This window comes from Malania oleifera, chromosome 12 (genome assembly GCF_029873635.1).
Source record: "Malania oleifera isolate guangnan ecotype guangnan chromosome 12, ASM2987363v1, whole genome shotgun sequence".
NCBI lineage: Eukaryota > Viridiplantae > Streptophyta > Magnoliopsida > Santalales > Ximeniaceae > Malania > Malania oleifera.
Window position 1 is genome coordinate 4,827,308 of NC_080428.1, and position 24,119 is coordinate 4,851,426.

The window sequence follows — 24,119 nt, forward strand, 5'->3', positions numbered from 1 at the left end:
CAGATCTATGGGTAGTGCATGTATGATAGGGGCATTAAGACATGGGTATCAATGCCATGTAGACATTACAACTTCAAAGATTAAGGTGGACAAGTCAAAGTCAGTGATCTTTGAATGCTTGACAAGGAGGGTTGGTGCATGATCATGTCTCCAACACTACACCACGAGCATTGTGATAATGGTTGGGAGAGAATATCATGCGCTAGACAAGTCAAAGGCAACGAGCCTAGAACATTCGACAAGGAGGGTTGGTGCATGATGATGTCTCTAATACTACAACAAGAGCATTGTGAGAATGATTGGGAGAGAATATCATGCACCAACAACATGATGCAGGATCTTGCCATGTAGGCATAGGCCACACACCATATTGGCAGCATATCTAGAAGATGGTTCTAGATTGAAAGAGGCTTTACTAGAATAAAGGGGCTTTTCTCCCATGGAGTCGTGTAAAGTTTTAAATAATATTCTTGTTAGTTGTTGAGATGAGATGTTTTTGGGGGAAATATTCCACGGGTTGATCTTAGCCTTCCATAAAGTAGATAGGCAGCAAGATCTTATGCATCGGTTGCAGAGGCAGTTTTGCAAGTGTAGTCTATAGAACAGGGTCGCTACCACTTTTGTAAGCATCCATCTGACACCCATAAAAAGCTAAGAAACAGTGATACTAACACGGACATGGATCCTAATAGGTTCATTGAAAAAAAGATAGGAAAATGGGCATACTATTACCATTTGTTCGTATACACAAGACATACCTATAGAAACAAGGGTTCTTGGGCCATATCGCATTTTGCACCTTAGAAGGCAGTGACATTAGATGAAAACTAATCTACCCATTCCAACTTCTCCTCATGGTTCTTCATCATCTTTTTCATGCACTCTTAAAACTTCCTTGTTGACATATCATTGCCGTATCTTTCCTTCTCCTTTCTCAGCAGCCAAAAAAATTTGTCTGTGGCCTTTGCAGCCATTGGTTCAATTGCCGCGCCATCCCTTGATTTGTTATCGGGAAGAAGCTTCATCCCCTGCACTCCTTTGTTTGTTGCTGCTCCAGCAAGTCCTTGTGTAGTCATTGGCCGACAGTGCAAAGAAGCTTGGTAGATCCATTAGTGCAAGGTAGAAAGGGCCTAAAGCTCTAACTCTCTCGCCTTTGCAATTTCTACTCCATTTTTTTTTTTCATGGGATTTTTGTTCATCATTTTATGTCCAAAACCTATCCTGACATGTCCCAGCTGTGTACTGGAGTGTCCAGTTGTGCCCCAAACCATATGTGTGTGAAATTTAAAAAAAAAAAAAAAAACAATTAAATTGATTATCGAAATGGTCAAACATGTGTTGGGTGTGTGTGTGTGTGTATGACATGTCTCAGATATTGATGCTTGAGGTTTGCAAGAGGCTTATAGTTTCTACACCAAAAGTTGTGTCCTCATGAAAAGCTTTCCATTTATCTTCAGCTTGTGTCTTCTGCCTTGGTCCTACTTGCTTGTAATCATAGGGTCTTTCTTCTTGGTTTGAAAAGGAAAGGCTGACTGGGGTTTGCTTTGGTGATGGATTGCTTGCCTTATTATATTTGTATTCATTCATCAAATAAAATAAATGAACATGTGCACTTATGTCGAAAACCCCCTTGGGTGCATTTAGCATTTCTCACCTAAAGTGGGCAAAATACTATAATCTCTCGTTTGGTTTGTTGGATCCTTTAGGATTCTAAAGAATGTGATGCCCATAGGATCCTATTCTTGTGTTTGTTTTGGGGCTGGAAAGTGACTGGGTGGCATAGTTGTCAATTGAGATTCAAAGCGTGAATCGAAATCTCAATTTCATGAGTCAAGAATCAAGAGTCAAAATGAATTGTAAGATTAGGTGCAAATTTTGAAACATCGATTCCTAATGACTTGTATATATGTGCAACAAGTTAGATAGTAAAATACATTGACATCTCGACATATATGGATCATCCATGTTGATACTTGGAATGGCGCTTGCCTTCGAAGCAAGTTTTGTAGGTCTAAATCCTACCATGGTCTATTTAAATCATACAGGTATTAATATAAAAAGAAAATTAGCCATATAAGCAAGATATACCGTGATCTAACCATTCCACCTTTATCAAGTATCAAGTTAAGCTAGCTTCTATGAAACTATAACACTTGTTCTTGACTCAAAACTAAAGCACCAAGTCTAAGAGTTCAAGATACGCTAAAAAGTAAGATAATGACCAACGAAAATTTTTCAAAAAATTGAACTTCATGCTTATGGTGTAAGTTTACATGTTTAACAATAAAAAAATAATGTGTATGCTTAAAAAAAAGTAAGGAGAGGAATCAAGAAAAACATAATGAAAATTTGAACTTTATGGTTTTTAATGAATCAATGAGAAAAATAAAAGTTTAAACTCTATGGTGTTTAATGATAAAAAGTCATTTTTAATGCTTGGGCTTGAAAAAGAAGAGAAAGTAAATAAAAAACATAAATGAAACTAAAATATAAAAACTAATGAAAATTAGATATTTAAATTCAGAGGAGTGGAGAGGGCAATGTGGCAACCGTGATGTCTCGATGCTTGGATTTATAAAAACCCCATGTGCCCATATACCTGCAAACAGTTTTTCTCTTCTCTTCCTCCCTACTTCAGGGCTTATAACTGCCCTTCCACTGGATGCCGGCTGGCTGGGAATTTTCTCTTTTCTGCTTCTTGTCCTAAGAAAAAAAGTACTTGACTTTGATTTTCTTCTCTAACTCTGGTTCTCTTCTAATCTTATCTAATGGCAGAAATAAGACACACAGAATGAGAGGGCTAACAGACTTCTCCCCTCTTGGAACTCATGTAAATAGAAAATAAAAGGCTACCATGAAAACAGAAAAAGGTTTAAAGTTGGGTTTTAGGGAAGTTGCATCCAAATCTTATGATTTGGACAATCCTTGATTCACTGCCTTCTGCAATTCTCCCATGCAATTTGAACCGATTTTATGCCTTTCTAGACACGAATCATATGACTTAAATTGAGAATCGTACGATTCTAAGAACTATGCTGGGTGGTCATATTACATTTCCTGGAAAACTAATATCCTATAAGAGAAACCAAGCTAAAATATTCTCATGATAGACATTCATTTTGAGAAAACAAATTCCTCAAATATCTCATTCCGGGGGGCATCTTATATTCTGCAAGCCAAGCAGCACCTTAATTTATTCCAACTTGGAAGAAATTTGATGTCATCGTCAATTAATTTTTCTAAAGCATAACTCCTTTACTCTCATAAAAGCTTTTTCCTTTATTTTTCCTATGTTCTTTTTCTTTGCTTTCTCCTGCTTGTGTTCTCTCCTCCACCGGCAACTCACTAACTCAGAGAGGACCCATTGGATGGCATTGTTTTGGGAAAGTTATTTTTCTCCAGATTAAACTTTTCAATTACTTCCACAGAATAGACTTTGAGCTTGCTGTAAATTATTTGAGTCAAATATATTTTTTTTGGAAAGAATTAAGATACATTCATTTAATAAATTGTTGTTCAATCCAATATTTGCTACCTTGTATTTGATATAAACTGTCCCAATAATAATCCTGACAAGAAGAGTGACTACAACAAGTTTGCAGTTAATGTAGAGCCTGATTCTGTGGTAACATAGCCAACGCTGCCATAAAAACTGATCAATACGGTCACAAAAGTGAGATTCAGTTGGTTGTTTTGTGAACTAGATGTTATAGAAACAGAAGAAGAAATGTGCTGCTGACAGGGTGTTTACTTTCATTTTTCATTTGGGTCTAGATTTGTGTAGTTAGATTTTTCTTTGGGAACAACTTAGTAAGGATTGTTTGTGTACATGTGAGTGTACATGTGAGCTGGCAATTGTTTAGTAGGATTTAGTGAGAATTGTTTGTCAGCTTTTCATACAGTGTGTTGACCCTTTGTCAGATTTTTTTCTGGGTTTACATTTAGTTACCTTTTTTTGAGTAAAGATTGCGTATATGTTAGTGCATGTGTGAGCTAGTGAAGAAGTACAAAACAATAAATACAAGTATGTTTAATAAAAAAAATAGACGTCATTAACAGAGATGTTAGTAGATTTTCTAAATTGGGAGCTCTTTGTATTTATATAAACAATTCAAGGTTTGTCAATTTTTTTTGTTCTTGAGATGAAACAGAAACACAATTTTGTCAATACGCAAAAAATTGTAGGGGTTTACTGTGATGGTTTGTTGATTGATCTCTTTAATTTATTATAATATCGAATAATTTCTTTTTTTCAGTTTTGTGATTTTAATTTTTCTAATTTTGCAGGTCAAACTTTCAGTTCATCTGGCCATGGGAAGAGTGGGCTTATGTTTTAGACCTCCCAAAATGGGCCCCACAGCGTGTGTTTGTTCAAGAAGTTTTGGAGAGAGAGATTCGTTTGTCATACTGGGATAAAATTAAACAGGTATGATGTGCTGAAAACTAGATTATGAGCTTCACTAATAGCACCAGACTCATACAAGAAAAAAAAAATCCCAGAATTATCTAGGCACCAGACTCTAATTTACCCAGAGTGAAAGTTCTTAAAAGAATCAAACAAACCTAAGAGAGAGGAAAGCTCCTCGGTTTCCTCATCATTCATACTTCTACAAAATTTGAAAAATCCCAAGAAAATCCAGTGTCATGAATAATGTGGGAAGAATAAATAAGTGCATCAGCACACAAAGTAGGGGAAAATATTGTAGGAAAGATGGTTGAAAAATATAAATTCCCTGCTTGAGATCCTTCCTAAACCCATCTCTCACCTATATATTGATAGAAGGTAAAAAGAAAGAGGATCCCACCCACCCATTCTCCCAAAATCCAAATTTACTTTTATTGACACTGTGCCATAGTGAATCTATTTCCAAAGGAAGATATCGTAACCATTTACCCATCAAGCAATGTTCTTAGACACTAACAATGACCCATGTCCCCCTCCTCTTTAGACTTACAAACTACCTCCCAACTCACAAGTTGATACCTCCTCTCACCAACCCCTGACCAAAGGAAATCTCTCCTAACTCTTTGTAGGTGCTTAGCCAATTCTCCCAGAATCTTAAACAAGAACAGAAAATACGAGAGAATTTGAAGAAATACCCCCCTGTATTAAAGTAACGTGAACTGACTCCCCCTCCTCTTCCACCCATCAAGATGTTTAGAAACCTTACGGCCTGTTTGGCTAAGGCTTGAGTACAGTTTTCGCAGAAATGCGGGTTGCAAAAAATGCATAAAATTCACATTTTCAGATATGTTTCCAAAAACACTTGTAAAAACTACACGTTTTCAGGAAAATAATTCTAAGATTTTTCCTACGTTCTCGGATACAGATACAATAAAAAGTGAAAACACGGGCTTTCATTTTCAGAAACAAACTGCTTCTTGCATCAACCTTAAACAAATGCAGTTCTACTGTTTTCATTCCAAGAAACAATTTCAATCAATAGCCAAATGTGTTTTGCGTTTAAAAAAGACATGATATAATCTCTTGTTTTCATTTTCAAATAACAACACGGGATTTTTGGATCCTTAACAGAGCAAACCCTTAGCAATCACTGGGTTCCAACCTAAAGGAAAACAAAGTAGTGACCTTCTGGACTCAGATCATTAACAGCTAGGTCGCACTCTCATCAGGAATTTTTTTTTTAAATAACAAATAAAAAATCAAAATAAAAAGTAAAACATAACCGAAAAGTATTCCTAACCAAGAAAACTCCTTTCTGTCATAATTCACTGAGCAATTTAAATTTGCTTGCAAGCTTCCTCTGACACTCCTTTGCTTTAGACTTAACTCCATCAAAGCGCACTTCAGTTCCACCAGCATCACACATTTTTTAGTCCATTATATCCTGGGCTTCTTAGTCCTTAGAACTTACCCCCACTGGTATAGGTAAAAGTCCATCACCGCACTGCAGTTTATCATCCAACCCATTGTTCTCAACAATAGGAAACCCCTCCAATTCCTCCATCGGAGCAGGATGTACATATTATAGATCCCCGAAAACATCATAGGAATCAGAAACTCAACCATATAGTTCCCGAACCTCATCCAAAAGTGAACCATCACCACTGTTGAACTCGATGATGTCGTCACCATCATTATCTGGAAAATCTCCCCATTTCTTAGCCTCCTTTACTTTGCGAACTCCATGACTTGCTATATCCTTCATCTTAGCAAGTGTATCTTCCACAATGCTCAACACTCCTTCAGAATCTCTTATAATCTTTGGCTTTATCTCACTGGCGCTGTTTCTGCTTCATATAATTTCTTCATTTCCGCACTCATCATTGCGTCCTTTCAACGAGCATACACCTTAGGACCCTGAAATTTTTCAGAATTAAATCCTGAAATACCTGGTTTCCTACCCATTCCAGCATTTTCTTTTTTATTTGACCTTTTGACACCAGCCTCTAATCCCTCTGCAAAAACAGAATCAACTGCCATTCTGACACTTACATCATTATCATAACTTTCTTCAGAAACAGATTTCAAAACCAAATTAAAATCATCCTGATTACACTCTGAATGTTGATCCATTCTATGCTTATCTTAGAGAGCTGGAGAAAGATTTTGTATTACATTAACATCTTGCTGAATACCCACCCCTCTTGTATGTAAATTTTGGCTAGGAAAATGGGCTTGTTTGGAAACAGGGTCGTGTGAGGGAAGGGCCTGAACACCCATATCCTTGCCCTGGGCCTTTTTAGATATGAGGCCTATCTGTGAAATCCCCTGTTTATAAGAGACTTCTTTTGAATCCAGAGAAAGACCCATAGCATTCTTTTCAAAACACTGGGTCTGTTCTATTAAATGGCCCACCTTTCTCACAAACTTGACCCAAATCCAGGATGAGCACCAGAGAACCAGGCCCAGACTTTGTACTCTCATGGCCCTAGCCACCTCTGCAAGATTAGCAGCAACTACCGGAACCCTAGTTCCCTGCACCTTATGGCCATTCACCTCTGATCAAGCGGCATTGTAATCTGGTAACGGCACCCGTGATTTCTTCAATTGCAGATCACCCCCGCAACTAAGACGCAATTTTTCTGATTGTGGACTACTTGAGCAGCCTTTGCCTATTGTCCCTTCCATCACCACCTTACTCCACGATCTTGGTATTGAAGTGCTTGCAACGCCTGCTCCTTCAAAATTGTATGGAATTTCGCAGAACTCATTCACAAAGCTTCACCATCCAATTCCTTTTACACCTCCAGGAATGAACACCAAAAAATTCTTACCTTTCCCCCTCAGCCCAAATTCCAAAAATTTCCTCACCCTCGTCCATCTAATTGCCATCCAGAAATGGAAGTTTGGCTTTTGAACACTTCTGGAGCCCCTTTCCAACTGAATGAAAGTGTATAGACCATCAGTGAGCCAGGAAACAGCTTCCTTCGTGAATATAGCCCACCTATTTTGAGAAATGTTATTCTTGAGCACGCACAGTAAAGGGGCCTCCCCTTCATCAAATCTCAGATCAAAGGATTTACCTTCAATCTGCACGGAATGCTTTAACATTGCCTCCTGCTAACACAGCCATGTTTGTGTTCGCATGAGGGTGAGAGAGTTGTTACACGTGAGAAAAAGAGACCTATCATTCAAAGGCTTAAAGAGGATTGAAGCCTTCCACGAAGCGACGTCCGGCAATGGAGGTTGCACCACTGCAATGTACGTGATGGCTGGGGTTCGAAGGTTGCAATGCCCAGCGATGGCTCATTCTGAAGGGAAGAGACGAAGAGACTAGGCCACTAGGATTTTCGGAGAGCCTAGTGGTCTCCCATGAGAGCTAATTTTTCCCTCTAAGCTAAGTCGATTGCTGGGTCTTCCTAAATGGTGAATGCCAACCTAAGCAGAACGTGACCTCCACCCCCCCTTCCCCTTCCCCTCCCCTTCACCACACCCCCCCAAAAAAAAAAGGATCACTGAATGATCATCTTCTTCTGGTTTTCACCTAATAATATGAGGGTCTATTCTCAGTGAGCAATTCATCGTTTACCTCAAAAAGACTTACCAAATCTTCTTCATTATCATCAACATCCAATCCTGAAATTTCTTTGTCCCGATCCTGTTTATGACCACCGGGCACTGATCTTAACATTAAAAGGACAATTAATCAGAATTAAAGTCTTATCCCTCCAATGTTTCATACAAAGAGAATCTTGTCTATCCGGCTGTTCTTCCTGTACCTTTATGAGTGAGCCAAACCCTTTTGGCAAGCTTTTGTTTTTCCCAAAGCCACCATCAGAACCTAAAGTGCCTTCTTGATATCCCATGTTGACCTTCACTTCAATTGTGATGAATCAATTGAATTCTCAATTGGGTGTTCCATATCACTTCGATTGCAGCATCCTATTTGTGAAATTCCTTCATCTAGTGACTGAGACTGAATGTCAAATAACCTCTTGCAGCCTTCAGCCAAACCTCCCTGTTTTCCTGTTTCTCATTCATTGAGTGGGGCTGAACTGTTTGTTGCAAGATTCAGATCTCCCATACCAAAAGGACGCCTGGGCTTAAGTTATTTTACTCTAGTCTTGCCAGCCTAAGCTGGATTTCTATTATAAGGCTCAGTGACTGGATAAGCAGACCTTGAAATAAGATTTTCAGGCTTAAGTGAAGTAACCATAAGCTGGTGTCCTGGCTCAGAATCTTCCTCCCCATTTATCTTCCTCTCCCTCAGCCCAACTTGTTCTTTAATCAAATGAGATTGTGGCTGAGATTCTTGCACTAAATCTCTTTTTCTAGAAGCAATTTCCAATGAAATTCTCTCCTTCATTCTGTCTGAATGAGCTCCCGATTTCAAAATGTTGGCATACTTGGGTTTATAGCTATGGTAGTGGAAAATGGACCCTCTCGTAGCCTTGGAACAGAGTCTTTGCACTTCAGCTGTAATCCCCTCCCCCCCCCACCAACAACACACCCTCACCCCTGACCCCACTCCCCCGGTGCAGCCCGATTCACGTGGAGGTGACGCTTCACAATATCATCCAAAACTCAAAGGAATTACCACCACCCTGAGGCTTCTTCTTCATATGGAATTCTCAATGATAATCATCTTCCTAAGTTCAAAATTTTCTCAATGGATATTAACTTTCTCAATTTATTTTCCAAATATTGCATAAGAATGAATACATTCAGGAATCAGAGTTTCTTATTTTCTGATTTTGCTGACCAGAACTCTAGAAATTGGTCATGAACCCATCCCCTGGGTACAGAAACACCGATATTCTTCCATGCTCTTTCTAATTCGTAGCACACTTAGGGAGCAAATTATCTCAAAATGAAGTTTTCCTGTCTGCTTTGACTAGCTGCGTGAAAGCCATGATTCTGATTAAATAAAGCTGGTTTCTTCTCTGATTCAATTACATGCCACCTGAAAATTCCATTAGATGAAAAAAAGACAATGCTGAGAGATGGGTCAGCTATGGGTTGAGATTTGTGAATGAGAATTGGGATATAAGTGATGACAGGTTCAAGGGAGGACAGGGATTTTTGGCCATGGATCTCAGAGGGATGATTGGCAATGGAGTTCAGGGGATGTTTTTTTATGGGGTTCAGCAGAGTTCAGAGGGATGATCAGCAATAGGTTTCAGGGGATGTTTCCAATGGGGTTTGGCTGCTCAAATGAAACGATTGCAAAAGCTCCAGTAAAATCTTTCTCTATAAATATGTTGTGTCTGTTAAAAGTGGGAAGGGGGGCTTTGATTGCAGTATTGACAGTACTAATTTTTTTTTTTCCTAGTATTATCTTTGAAGGAATTGTACCAGAGAATAATGATAGCAGTAGGGTTTAAACTTCAACTTCACATACTTTGGCAGTTGTATGCATGAAACAGTTATCGTTATGAATTCCAGAACTGGTTTCTCTTCTCTCTCTCTCTCTCTCTCTCTGTCTCATACAGTCCTAATGCAGGGCAGCATGAAGGATCTGCAGCCATGGGGAGAAATTAGAAGAAATTCAAGAGAGGAAGGGGAAGAGAGGAGAGAGGAGATACATCATACAAGGGGGAAGTTTCATGTTCACTTCAAATTCAAATTCATCAACCAACTTTTACATGGCTTTCAAAGTTAGATACTATTTATAAGAAAGTCTCTTATATATGAAATTACACGTTTACCCCTGAAAACTAGATGAAATTACAAGCATACCCTTATAATAACAAACAAGCCACCAAAATGCATAATCCTAATACAAGCAGACTAAATACACATAATCAAACAACTAACTAAGCACGTTTGGATTTAGGACCAAATAAACCATTGAGCCTATTCTTCTTTTTCTTCAGTTTCCTCTTCTTTCTCCTTGTTCTGCCCTTACCTTTTCTCTCTCTTTCCCTCCCTTCAAATCATCATTTTTTAGTAGGTTCTGATTAATGAAGTTGTGAGTTATTTCACTTATTGAAGGCATGTATGCCTGGAATTATTTCTGTTCTCTCTCTTTCTTCTTCTCCCTTGCCTCTTGGGTACTGTTTATGCATCTGTCCGCAGCACAGTTCTTGCCACCCTAAACATGATTCTGCCCTCATACCTAATAAATCCCTCAAACTTTTGAATATTTTCCTGCTTTTTACCGTAAAAAAGTCCAGTTGCTTGAATGGCAATACCCTAATCTTCTAGCTGCCAAAAGATTCCTGTTACCTGTTTTCTTGCGGCTAGCCACTATTTTTCTTTTAGTTACCCGTCAAATGATGTCCTACTTCACCTTGACCCGATCTCATCTTTCTTCCACAATTATGAACCATTAAAATCCTAATTTTGTCTAGCTCAATCCAGCACAAACATATGTTTCCCTTCTGTCCCTAACCGTGCTGCGTTGTCATACCTCTCCAAAATAGTCTTGTTTAGATTTGGGGCAGGGGGACACAGGAAGTTGGGAACCATGTTTGGTAGTGGACTTTTAGGAAGCATAGAAATAGAAGGAAAAGAGGAAAAAATGACACAGAGCCACCACATTTGATAATGTCGAAAATTGAAAAGAGTTATGTATTGATCTGAACATTACATGTGAATATATAGAACAATCCTAGCATTCCTAAAAAGTAAATTAATAAATCAAATCCCATGATTTATGGGACACTCTAATAGAATAGGAAATCCCATGATTTATGGGACACCCTAACAGAATAGGAAACTTAGCTGTATAGGCCTAATTCTAAGAATACAATCTGTTATTAAAAGAATATCCTAAAATAGCTAACTAATTATACACGGTTTTCCCGCACTCCCCCTCAAGCTGGTGAATAGGTATTCTCCATTCCCAGCTTGGAAAAAATAGTTTGGAAAATAGAGCTACTCAACCCTTTGGTAAGGACATCAACAACTTGACCATGTCTAGACACGTAAGGTGTACAAATCAATCCACTCTCCAACTTTTCTTTGATAAAGTGTTTGTCAACTTCAATGTGCTTCGTTTGGTCATGTTGTATTGGGTTATGAGCTATGTTGATTGTAGATTTGTTGTCACAATAAAGTCTCATTGGGTCATCTCACTTAATCTTCAAATCTTTAAGGATGATCTTCAGCCAAGGTAGTTCACGCACACCTTGAGCCATTGCCCGAAATTCAGCCTCTGCACACGACCGAGCTACAACACTTTGTTTTTTACTTCTCCATGTCACAATATTCCCATCAAGAAAGGTGTAATATCCTAAGGTTGATTTTCTATCAACAATTGATCCAGCATAATCAGCATCAGTGTATGCCTCAAGTACCAATCCTCCATTTCTTCTAAACATGATACCTTTCCCTAGTGTTCCCTTGAGATACTGTAGTACTATATGGGTTGCTTGTAAATGAACTTCCTTCGGGCTATGCATAAACTGACTAATCACACTCACTGCATATGCTATATCTGGTCATGTGTGAGACAAATAAATGAGTCTTCCTACCAAGCGTTGATACATTTCTCTATCTACTGCGACATCCTCCTCAGCTTTTCCAAGTTTAAGATTAGAATCCATGGGAGTACTTGTTGGTTTGCATGCTGTCGTGCCAGTTTCCTTGAGAAGATCTGTGGCATACTTCTAATGAGAGATAAAAATTCCCGAGAAAATACTTCAATCTCCCTAACGCTTTAATTTGAAACTCTTTAGCCAAATATTGACTCAAGACCTATTTCTCCCTAGCATCATCTCCTGTCACTATTATGTCATCAACATACACTAGAAGGACTGTAACTCCCCTTGAACAAGAGTGTTTAATGAACAATGTGTGATCCCCTTGACTTTGTTTGTATCCCATGGCCAACATAACTCTTGCAAATCTCCCAAACCATGCTCGTGGTGATTGCTTAAGGCCATACAGTGCCTTTTTCAATTTACACAGTGGTAGAACCCAAATTCTTCCCATATCCCGGTGAAACCTGCATATAAATCTCTTCCTCTAGTTCCTCATGTAAGAAAGCATTCTTGACATAAAATTGTTGCAACTCCCAACCATAATTAGCTGCTAGTGATAATAATACTCTAACCGTGTTCATCTTTGCAACAAGAGCAAAGATCTCTAAATAATCAATCCCATAGGTTTGAGTATACCCCTTGGCTACCAACCGTGCTTTCTATCTCTCAATCGACCCATCTGCCCTATACTTCACTGTATATACCCACTTACAGCCCACCGGTTTCTTTCTTGCCGGTAATTTCACCAACTCCCAAGTCTTGTTCTTTTCCAACGCCTCCACCTCCACATTCATAGCTTGTCTCCATTTTCCATTGGACAAAGCCTCAGATAATGTGGTAGGAATGGTGATGGTATTTAGGCTTACAAGAAAGACTCTATGGGATGGTGAAAATTTCTTAAACAACAAAAAATGTGCAAGAGGGTACAATGGTTGCATTGTGCATATTTGAGTTCCTTTCCTAATGGCAATTGGAAGGTCCTGATCATCATTATCAACATGAGATTTAGTTTCATCTTGTAATGAATGGTTAACAATTGTTACCTCATTCAAACGATCTGAGTTGGACTCTTGGACTTGCATTGGTTCAGGAACAGCCATCTTCCTTCTTGTGAACACCTTGCCAAATATGGTATTTCTAGGAGCAGAATTGGTCTTTTCTTTGGGTTCATTTGGTGTTTCAGGCACAGGTTCAGAAGAACTCTCTGGTACATGGTTGGAACAAGATGAACAAGGAGGCACATGTATAGGGTTCGAGGTTTTAGACATAGGAATTGATGGCGAATCAAGCAAAAAATCTTCCTTATCTTCCCTAGTTGAATTCTCCCCCTAAAGATAAGGATTAGTGAAATAAGACCCTTGTTCATTGAATGTAACATCCACCGAGACATAGAATTTCTTTGATGGAGGGTGGTAACACTTATATCCTTTTTGAGTCGAAGAATAGCCCACAAAGACACATTTTAGAGCCCTCGGATCTAATTTCCCCCTATTGTGACTATGAACATGGACAAATGACACACACCCAAAAATCCTAGGAACAAGGTTGTTTGTAGTGGTTAGGTGTGGGTAGAATGTGGAAAGTATGTCCATAGGACTCTTGAAACCCAAGACTCTTGAAGGCAAACGATTTATCACATGAGTGGCTGTCAGAACTGATTCCCCCCAAAAAACCTTAGACACACTTTTTTGAAACAACAAAGCTCTGGTTTTTTCAAGCAGTTCTCATTTTTCCTCTCTTCTACCCCGTTTTGCTGTGGGGTATTGACACAAGATGACTCATGTACTATTCCTTCTATCTGAAAATATGGGGTAAGAATTTGATTGAAATAGTCCCTGGCATTATCTGACTTAAACCTTTTGATATTGATCCCAAATTGGTTTTTGATCATGGAATAGAAATTTGGGAACACAAAACTAACATCAGATTTATGTTTAAGTAGGAAAATCTAGGTAACATGAGTGCAATCATCAATGAAAGAAACAAACCATCTTGCCCTAGACACATTAGAAACAGTAGATGGACCCCAAATATCACTATGAATAAGATAGAAAGGAATTGAGCTTCTTTTGTAACTAATTGGAAAAGGTACATGCTTGTGTTTAGCAAGTTCACATACCTCGCACTAAAAGTTTTCAACATCTAAATCCTTAAACAAGGAAGGAATCATAACTTTAATAACCCTAAACGATGGATGTCCAAGTCGAGAATGATGAAGTAAAATTTTTTTCTTTATTGGATAAGACAAACTCTGACATAAAGGAAGAAGATAATCTGTCCTTGGTCATGTGCAATTAACTTGGTTCAAGATAGTAGAGGCTATTCATTTCCCTAGGACATCCAATCATCTTCCCCGAATCCTTGTCCTGAAGTATACAATTACTACTGTCAAAAATCACATTACAACATAAATATTGAGTGAGTTTATGTATAGAGACCAGATTTGTGGACAATATAGGAACATAAAGGACATTTTTCAAAGTTACTGATGGTCTTATTTTCACATCCCCAAAATTAGCTACAGTGGTCAAGGATCCATCTGCTGTGGCTATTTTCCTACTGCTTGGGCATGGAGTATAGGTTGAAAAAATATTGGATAAATGGGTCATATGATCGGTTGCTCTTGAGTCCATGACCCAGGAGTTGGTAAAGGTTTTATCTAAGACATTTAATCCAATAGAAGATGGAAGCTCACCTGAATATGCCAAAGAATAAGTACCTGGAGATCCTTCAGGTTTTCCAAGACTGTTGATAAGTGATCTCAGCCTCTCAATCTCTTCTTGGTTGAAACTACTCAGTTCCTGCGATGTCAATTCACCTTGTGGTCCTGTAGCAATGTGGACTTGTCCATTGTTCTGTGGTTGTCCTCCTTTTTGGCCCCATTCTCAGCTTGGAGGCTTTCCATGAAGTTTCCAGCATTTTTCACAGGTGTGACGAGACTTCTTGCAGTAAGTGCACCATAATCTGTCACGATTTTGGGTTTTCAGTTGGCCTCCTTTTTCTCCTTCAAGTGTTGCTCCTCTCTCCATGTTTGTGGTTGATTTATTGTTACCACTAGCCACCATAGCCGAACTATCAGTGATTTGTGGTTCAAGCATCAACCCTCTTCTACTTTCTTCACTTCGGATTATAGCCACTACTTCGTTAAAGCTTGGAACCTTCGGCTTCCCAAGAATCTGTATCCTCACTTGATCAAATTCTGGATTATGTCCAACCAGAAAATCATACACCCTAACTTGTTCAATAAAGGCCTTTAGAACCGCTGCATCATCAGAGCATGTTGTTTTATCACCCAGTAGTGATCCAATTCCTGCCACAAGGATTTCAGTTGATTTGCATATTCAATGACTGTTTTATTCCCCTGTTTTGCAGCCATAGTTTTTACCTTGACCTCATACACTTGTGCCGCATCATTAGCTTTGGAATAGGTTTGCTGAATCGCATCCCAGATGTCCTTTGCAGTAGCCAAAAACATGCATGTGTCACTTATTTACGGAATCATGGAATTCCACAACCATGCCATGATCAAAGAGTCTTCTTCATCCCATGCTTCAAGCTTAGGATCCCCTGGTTTAGGACTTGTACCCGTGAGATGCCTAGTCTTTCCCTCCCCTTTCAACACTGTGGGAATGAGTCAAGACCACTTAAGGTAGTTCTTCCATCTAACCTGTAGGAGGCATGAGTATTCTGCAATTCTCCTGCTTATTGGGGTTAGATTACCTCTTCTGATTGGGCTGTAGTAGTAATCTCCATGATTTTTGACATCTTGAAGGCTTGAACAATCAGTTAATCAATGATGATGTCAGCCGGAAGCAGAAACGGTGATGATGACTGGGCAAAAGTGAAACCCACAGAAGAGAAAAATTGGCAATGAAGGCAAACAGAAGTTTTTAAGGCTTTGACAAAACAAGCCCTGTTTGGCATAAACAGAGGTGCACGAGCTCAAAAAATAGAGTAGAACAGAGGTCTGCAAAGACGGGAAGAAACCAGCAATGAAGGCTGGAAATATCAGCGATGAAGGCTGAAAAAAAAAAAAAAATGGAAACCCTAAAGAGCCTAATTTGGCTCTGATACCATGTCGAAAATTGAAAAAAGTTATGTATTCATCTAAACATTACATGTGAATATATACAACAATCCTAGCATTCCTAAAAATTAAATTAATAAATCAAATCCCTTGATTTATGGGACACCCTAATAGAATAAGAAATCCCATGATTTATGGGACACCCTAACATAATAGGAAACTTAGCTGTATAGGCCTAATTCTAAGGATACAATCTGTTTTTAAAAGAATATCCTAAAATAGCTAACTAATTATACATGAGTTTTCCCACAGATAATGTAATCTTACAAGGTAATAGGAAGAATGTTTTTGCTTAAAAAATATTGCTATAACACACATCATCTACCATGAACAAAAATGCAATCAGGCCCATCACAAATGCTGCTTCAACATTACTGTTTCCATGGTTATCATTGTATCGCTATTTATGATATTGCAAATTCATTGATATCTCCATCAGAAAAAACCACTGATACCAATATCACCTATACAAACATTACTTACCTGTCGCTGCCACTTTTACGTCACCAACTCTCCCATTCAGCACTGATATTGCCACTATATCCCATCCTTTCAATTGTCATTCCTTTCTCCATTTGCACCAGCCCAGACAGCGTGCTATAAACTTTTGCAAACCAATCAAGTGGACATACAGGTGACTTTACTCTTGTAACAGAAACTGGTAGGCTAGAGAATTAAAACTGCAAGGATTTGATGATGCTATTCTCCGTTCTCTCCTCAGTTGCACTTGCACATGTGTGCGCACGCATGCATCTTGATATGGAAGTAGAGCAAAGTTCACGAAAAAAGCAAAATTAATGTTTCCTTCTTTTAAAAGTAGCTTGTTTTCCAACTGTTGGGATTATGATCACTTGTATCTACATCTTCATTTTATATTATTGACCCTGCAGAGCATCGAGAATGCACCTGGTTTAGAAGAGTTGCTTCCCCCAAAGGGTGGGCCAAATTTTAAATATAGTATAGAAGATGGTAAAGTACAAACTGAACAACATGTGCTTTCTGTGGAACTCAATGGCATGGTGAGAGGAAGAAAAAGTGCCCGTGAAATTATTTTATGGATAGAAGAAAGTTTATTTCCCCTTCATGGTTTAGACATTACAGTTCAAGTGGTTGTTCAGACACTTCTCGACATTGGGTCAAAAAGCTTTACTCATTTGATCACTGTCTTGGAGAGATATGGCCAAGTCATTGCAAAGATATGTTCTGATCAGGATAAGCAAGTCATGCTCATTTCTGAAGTAAGTTCTTACTGGAAGAACAGTGCACAGATGACATCTATAACAATTGATCGAATGATGGGTTACCGGCTTATATCTAATTTGGCTATTGTGAGATGGGTGTTCTCTCCAGAAAATGTTGAGCAATTTCATACATCAGATCGTCCATGGGAGGTACCCACTTCAGTTACCAAACTACTGAACTGTTAATTTTTTACCTTGGTGATGCAAGCCCTTATTTCCTTTTTTTTAAATATATAGTTGGTGTCTTTGTGCAAGTCATGATCATAGTGTCAGGCTGCAGATGTGCTTTTTTATTGTCTTATGTGCCAAATCCTCACATTTGAAGATGAAAAAAGAAGAGACTCCCAAGAAAATTGGATGACAAAACAATTGCTACTGTGTTTCTCTTTGGAAAAATGTTAATGTCATTGTCACATGAAATATTCTTCCACACAGTTCAGTAGAGCATGACTACAGAAAAATTATATTTGATATGTGCACTTTTTGTTTCTCACTACTTATAATGTCTGGGAAGGTTCAATATAGTAATTTCATTTTTTTCATTTGATGTCTTTAAAAATTGATCATCACCATTTATTTGTTTACGTAGGTGCTTTGCCATGGCCTATTTGCACAATTTCATTATGCTTGAAATGACAGCCAGAAATGCAATAGAAAAGAAAGCCATCCTTAAAATTTTTTAATTGCCAAAGATTTCTTAGATTTGTTCTGTCCGTCAATGTTATTTTCCTCGAGTTCTCATTATTTTTTGACTCATTTTTGGATTGCTCTTGTTGCTTTTTGCTTTGACAGATCCTTAGAAATGCAATTAGCAAGACATACAATCGTATTTGTGATCTGAGGAAAGAGATTGCGTCCCTCCAGAAGGGTGTTGTGTCAGCTGAAGAAGCTTCAGCAATGGCTAAATCAGAGTTGGATGCTGCTGAGTCAAAATTAATGCTTGTGGATGGTGAACCTGTTCTTGGTGAAAACCCTGTGAGGTTGAAACGATTGAAATCGCATGCTGAAAAGGCAAAAGAGGAGGAAGTGTCTGCACGTGAGTCTTTAGAGGCTAAAGGGGCTTTACTTGCTCGAGCTCTCGAGGAAAATGAGGTATTCTGTATTAATTTTGCCCCCTCTCCCCATCCTTTCAAATGTATCACTGAATCATTATGTTGTTTTGTCTTTTTTGTTAAAATTGTCATTAAATCTAAATGTTCCATGTGTGTATGTGGGTGTAGGGGTTTGAGAGAGAGAGGTACACTGTTAAAATTAGTTGGAATGATTTCAGTAAAATGCAGGAGTCACCGAGTGAAAAACGTGGATTCAGTAATTGAATGAAGTCTTTAAATTTTGCCCTATTTGGCATAATTTTTGGTACCTTGGGTGTTGTATATAAATATGGCAGATGCTTGATTCTGTTATCGTGTCTGCTGCAACAAAGTGAATGCAATGAATATATGTCAACTTTCAAGACCACACTCCCATCTTTTGTGAACTCCATCTTGATCCATTCATCCAGCTGGGACAGTGACCTGTGCCTGGATCAGCAACATTGTTATTTGTGTTGTTGATTGTAGCACAAAGTGCTGTCAGATAAGGAAGGATTGCCACAGCCCAAAATATTGGTTATTTTTCCATTTAGGATGGTTCTGTATATTATCATTACCAATATTAATCAACAACAATTACTTGAAAAGGGAAAGGTGTTTCTGGCAGCAACAGCATTAAGGCACCCATAGGCATGAGGATTTTGATTGCGGGGTAGGTGGGTGGGTGGGGAACTGGGGGGAAGCATCATGTATTAAACGCACTGTTGGTATCATGCCCTTATTTTGTTTCTGTACCTAAATTATGAATGGCATGTGCAGGCATTGTTCATCTCTCTGTACAGAAATTTCTCAAAAGTGCTGATTGAACGCTTGCCAGATGCATCTGGAGATCAAACAGCGTGGAGCCTACGATCTACTCAGACAAATGTACTGGCTGTTGACCTTGAAAGTTCGTCAGTGATGGATGTTGACAATGAGAATGAAAAAATCAAACGAAGGTTTTTTTCTGGTTGCTGTTTTTCTCTGGAATTTAGGCAGTCTTTTAGTTGTAACCTTTTCCCCCCACTTTGCAGCCAGCTGAATGGCGAGAAACCAAGTAGTGGCTATAATTTGGGTGAAAAGGAGCAATGGTGTTTGTCTATGCTGGGATATGTCAAGGCTTTCTCCAGGCAATATGCTTCTGAGGTAAAATTTGTTCTTGGAACCTCACAAATCTTTGTAAATTTCTTTGTGATTTATCATTGATCCCTCACCTGCTACAAAAACATTATAATAAAAAAATGCACGCAGACTTTGTTTTTAAATGCATTTTCTGTTCTGCTCAGTTTCTTTGTTGCTTGAAACCTGGAGTTATTCCTCTTTTAGCTGCAAATGCTCCAATTGAACGATCTCAACGAGCACAGCAGAGTACAACACATGTTGTATACACTTTTCGTTGGGAATATTGGCACAGTAACATTCAACTAGCAATATATTTTCACTGGAACCAACCTGGCATCAATGAATGTTTTGATTTTGGTTTTGGTTATCTTACCACCCCCCAGGTGTGGTTTGGTTTGCAGAATCAGACCTGGAATCAAATCAAATTTTAAGAATGGAATCATATTCCTGCAATTGGTTTGCGAAATCAAGGGCGGAATACGATTCCGGCAACTGGTAGAATCATGATTCCAGTCTAAATGAGTTTGAATTCATCTTCATTCCATGGAATCAAATTCATTTTGTAATAAATATATTATAAAAATAACAACAAATAATAATAATACTAATTATTATTACTATTAAATAAAAATAATGAGTAGTAATAATTGCAAAAACAATAATTAGAACAAGAACAATATTAATAATAAAAAATGCCAACATAATAAATATTTATTGACTAATTATTATAAAAATAATAATAACAACGAATAGTAATTACAATAATAGTAATTTTTATTATTATAAAATAATAGCAACAAGAACAATAATAATTTAAAAAAAGGAAAAATAATGATTATGATTTTAAGGATAATAATTTTTATAAAAATAATAGTAAATAATAATAATTATAACAATTATAGAATTTATTATTATAAAAATAATAATAACAACAAGGACAATAATAATTACAAAATCAAATATTTATGAATTAGGGGTATTTGTAAAAAATGGCTTATTTTTCATTTCATTATAGAAGTCATTGAAGGATACCAAATGTTGGAAAGAATTCGAAATTGGGATTCCTATAGTCATTCAATGTTGCTAACCTAACACGGTAATTGCATTCCAAAAGCAATTCCACTCTTGCCTTGATTCCATTCCTCCCTCGATTCCTTTCCTGCTTCAATTTCACAAATCAGATGGGGGGTTAGGGTGTAGACTCATTCTTGGATGTTTCAAATAACTAACAGGTTGCTCATAAGGTCACCCACTTGCATGTCGGCATAGTTCACCTGTGAGCAGAGTGGTGATGAAAATAGATCCAAATTGCCAACTCCATATAGTTTGAAATAAAGTCTTGTTGATATGAGTGCATCTAATTTAATGTGGTTTTTCCTGGGGCCAAACTCCATCTTCCAGTAACTGATGTGTTATTATTGTGCTAATGAAGAATGAAACTACAGCCATCATAATGTTGGTTCAGCTAATGTAGATACCAAAAGGGCGATGTTATAAAAGGCGGAGGTGTAAAGCGAGGCATTTTAACCCTTAAGAGGAGAGGCATAAGCCTTAAGGCATTGGAGCGTAAGCCTTTTGAGAATTCGTTTTTAAGATAAAAATATGTAAATAAAAATATGTATTGTAAAAATAAAGAAAAATTTAAGAAAACCACAAATATAATGTGAAAAAGAAAAATTAGATATACTTTGCAAACTACTTGTTGGCCATTCAAAAATTGCTAACTTGAGTACATGACTTAAATCATATGACGAGATAGCTATACTGTTATGAAGTTCAAATTATTTTCATGACCTAAGATACAACTCTCAATTATTTAGAAATTCAACTCATATTATGGCATTGCTTCTATATAAACATGTAGTTAAAATTTTCTGACCACATCTAACTTGAGAATCACACCCAAAATGCGTAAGCTTCAACTAAAAAGGTGCAAAAGGCGTGCAATGCGTAAGCCTCAACTAAAAAGGTGCAAAAGGCGTTCAATGCGTAAGCCTCAACTAAAAAGGTGCAAAAGGTGTGCAATGCGTAAGCCTCAACTAAAAAGGCGCAAAATGCCTGCCTTTTGTGAAAATGCATAAGCCCTAACAAGTAATGCATTAGCCTTTTTGGAATTTGGTATTTTAGATTGAGCCTCAAGGCATTTTAGGCATGCCTTGCCTTGAGGCAAGCCTCAATTGAGCCTTTTAAAACACTGCCAAAAAGCAACCAGATGCAGCTGAGTCGATACCTTTTGTAAGAGGATTGTTTTTATCCCCTGCAAGGCTTTCTTTCTGATGTGCTTATTCCGTGTGGTTAAGCCTTTGAATATTTTTTTTTTATTGAATAAATCCTAGAACCTCACACCTAGACACACATGGGGCTTGATTTTTTTTAGTGTCGTACTAAATAAAGCAACTTGTCTTGTTTCTTGTATTCCTGAGGTAATGTCTTGGAACCTTAATCCACACTCATCCATTTCATTATATGCTATTGCTTTGTAATATAACTTGAACAACAATGTTACCTGTTTATCAAACAAATGTTGCCTACAGCAGTTATTTCAAGTCATGTCTACTATGTCCTTTGACATTTTTGCATTGATATGTGGTGAACAGATATGGCCTCACATTGAGAGGTTAGATGGGGAGGTTTTGACAGAAGATGTGCATCCTCTTTTCCGAAAAGCAGTTTATTCTGGTCTGCGCCGACCAATCAGTGATGGTGTAGTCTGTTAAATTTTCTTGGAACATAAAATGTCTTTATTTTTAGTTATTTTATTTATTTTATATCGTTTTCTTTCGAGCTTTGTTATTGCATCAATGTAAAATAGGGGAAAAAAAAAAAATTTTTGTTTTTTTTTTGAATTGCGGCAGAGCTTGTTGTCAAAGCGACTTCTATACATTTTTATTTGAGAGGAAAAGTGCAATTTGACAGATGAAAAACCAAGTGACTGTCTGGAGGCTACAGGGGGTGCTGAAAATCCGCTTCTTTTTCTCCAGGGGGATGCTATTATCAAGCATTATATTGCAACTCGTTAGGCTGCTTTTATGATTGTTGAATCAAATTGGCCCATTGTGGTTCTGGAAGGACAGCCCTAATGCAGTCCGCAATTTGATGCTCATTGTGCCAGGAATTGGTCGTGATTTAGTATTTAGCTTTAACTGTTAGCCAAGCTAAATGAAATTGAATTTATTTTATTTATTAGTTTTGAGACAGCAGTGTGATCTGTGTTTTAAATTTTTTATATGAGTTTGATTTGATTTGGTTAGAACTCAAAAGAAGCAGAAAGCGAGACAGATTTGACCAGGTCGCACTTTGCCTTGCATGGTAGCTTTGACGTCAATGCTGGAAGAGGGTGCTGGACCATTGGATGGATTGTTTTATGTTCAAGGCATTTAATTTTGTTTCTTTTTCTCATGTATTAAGAGGGACTGATTGGGAGAAGTGCAGGATTGATAAGTTTGAAATGTCAAAAAAAAATAACTGGCTGTCTTTAATTTTAAATTTGAACTGTTTAAATTTTGATAGTATGTTATTAGTTTTATTAAAAATATGTGGATTATTTGAAAGTTATTAAAATACAAGATTAAATATATTTATCTATGTTTAAATGTAGAACTTTAGAAGGCTGCTTGCTATTCGATTGATTGCTCGAGTCTTTTTGCAGTCAATTCATCGGATTCACTTTCAAATAAAGGATATAGATTTGGATTAGACGAGCAACGGTACTGGCTGAGTATATTTTCAGGGGAAAAAAAAAATTTTAATATGCTTTTTGAAATAGGTATTATTAACTGTAGATTAAATGCTGATGGATACAAGTGTCTATAAAAAGTATTTTCCCAAAAATGGAGGGCTTTACGTATAGTACTTGAGCTTGATATTTGGGTCTACCTCGACCTTCAAAAGAATTCAGCGCATAATTTGTTGAACATTTCAAAAGAAATCATTCTAAGGTTGATTAAGATTCACCAAAAGTTTCTGAAGGAATACCGGAGTGCTTCAATCTCAAGGTGCTAGAGGTGTTGAAGTTAGAATACGAGGGCCACATTCGTGTACAGCCTTACCTCCTCCAAGATCAGTTTCGTGCATTCCAGAAAGCTATCTAGGAGCCTAGCAATGTTGCTAAAGAAGGCCAAGGGATATTGCTATGTTGATGTTTTGAGAAAGTCAAGAAGGAGATTGAGGATGGCAAGTCTTATTTCTACTACTACTACTACTACAACAATAAAAATAATAAACGAAAAATCAGGCAAAGAGTCTCTTGTGAATCCTTTTGTGCCTCCAAAATGATCATTCTTTGAATAACATGGTAGGCATTGTCCCCACATTGAGGCAGTCTTGAAGAAATGGTATGAAAAGAAAGTGACTTTAGTTTAAAAAGCAATAAATAAATAAATTAAAGGCAAAGAAAAGAAAATGAAAAATTAGGGTTATATCTCAAATAGGAGGTGATCCCTAGCAAAAATTTTCCTTACAAAGCCCAATTTTTTTTTAAGCCTTGAAGATCCTTTCTCTCTCTAACCAATACCTCTTGTATATTTGTTCAACGGGAAAGTCTTGACTTGATTGTCATGCAATTTCACACCTCAATGTGTTGGCAACATGAGCCATGTCTAATCCATAACATGACCTGATCTTGGAAATATATGTAGGCAGTTTGTTCTCTATAACAAGTTCAGTCAACCCATGACATTGACAGGCAAAAGTGTCATCTTTGGGAAG

General features: G+C 37.6%; 1 protein-coding gene across 1 annotated transcript in view; it reads left to right on the top strand.

The window, feature by feature from the left end:
- LOC131143772 (nuclear cap-binding protein subunit 1) overlaps nucleotides 1-22,898 on the top strand; it is a 110,850-nt gene extending 87,952 nt beyond the window's left edge. Inside the window, exons 14-19 of the mRNA XM_058092085.1 lie at nucleotides 4,288-4,426; nucleotides 16,870-17,370; nucleotides 18,013-18,312; nucleotides 19,071-19,249; nucleotides 19,325-19,436; nucleotides 22,010-22,898. Coding sequence (XP_057948068.1) covers nucleotides 4,288-4,426; nucleotides 16,870-17,370; nucleotides 18,013-18,312; nucleotides 19,071-19,249; nucleotides 19,325-19,436; nucleotides 22,010-22,129 — 1,351 coding nt within the window. The 3' untranslated portion in view covers nucleotides 22,130-22,898. The remainder of the gene's footprint in view (nucleotides 1-4,287; nucleotides 4,427-16,869; nucleotides 17,371-18,012; nucleotides 18,313-19,070; nucleotides 19,250-19,324; nucleotides 19,437-22,009) is intronic.
- The last annotated feature ends 1,221 nt before the right edge of the window (nucleotides 22,899-24,119 follow it).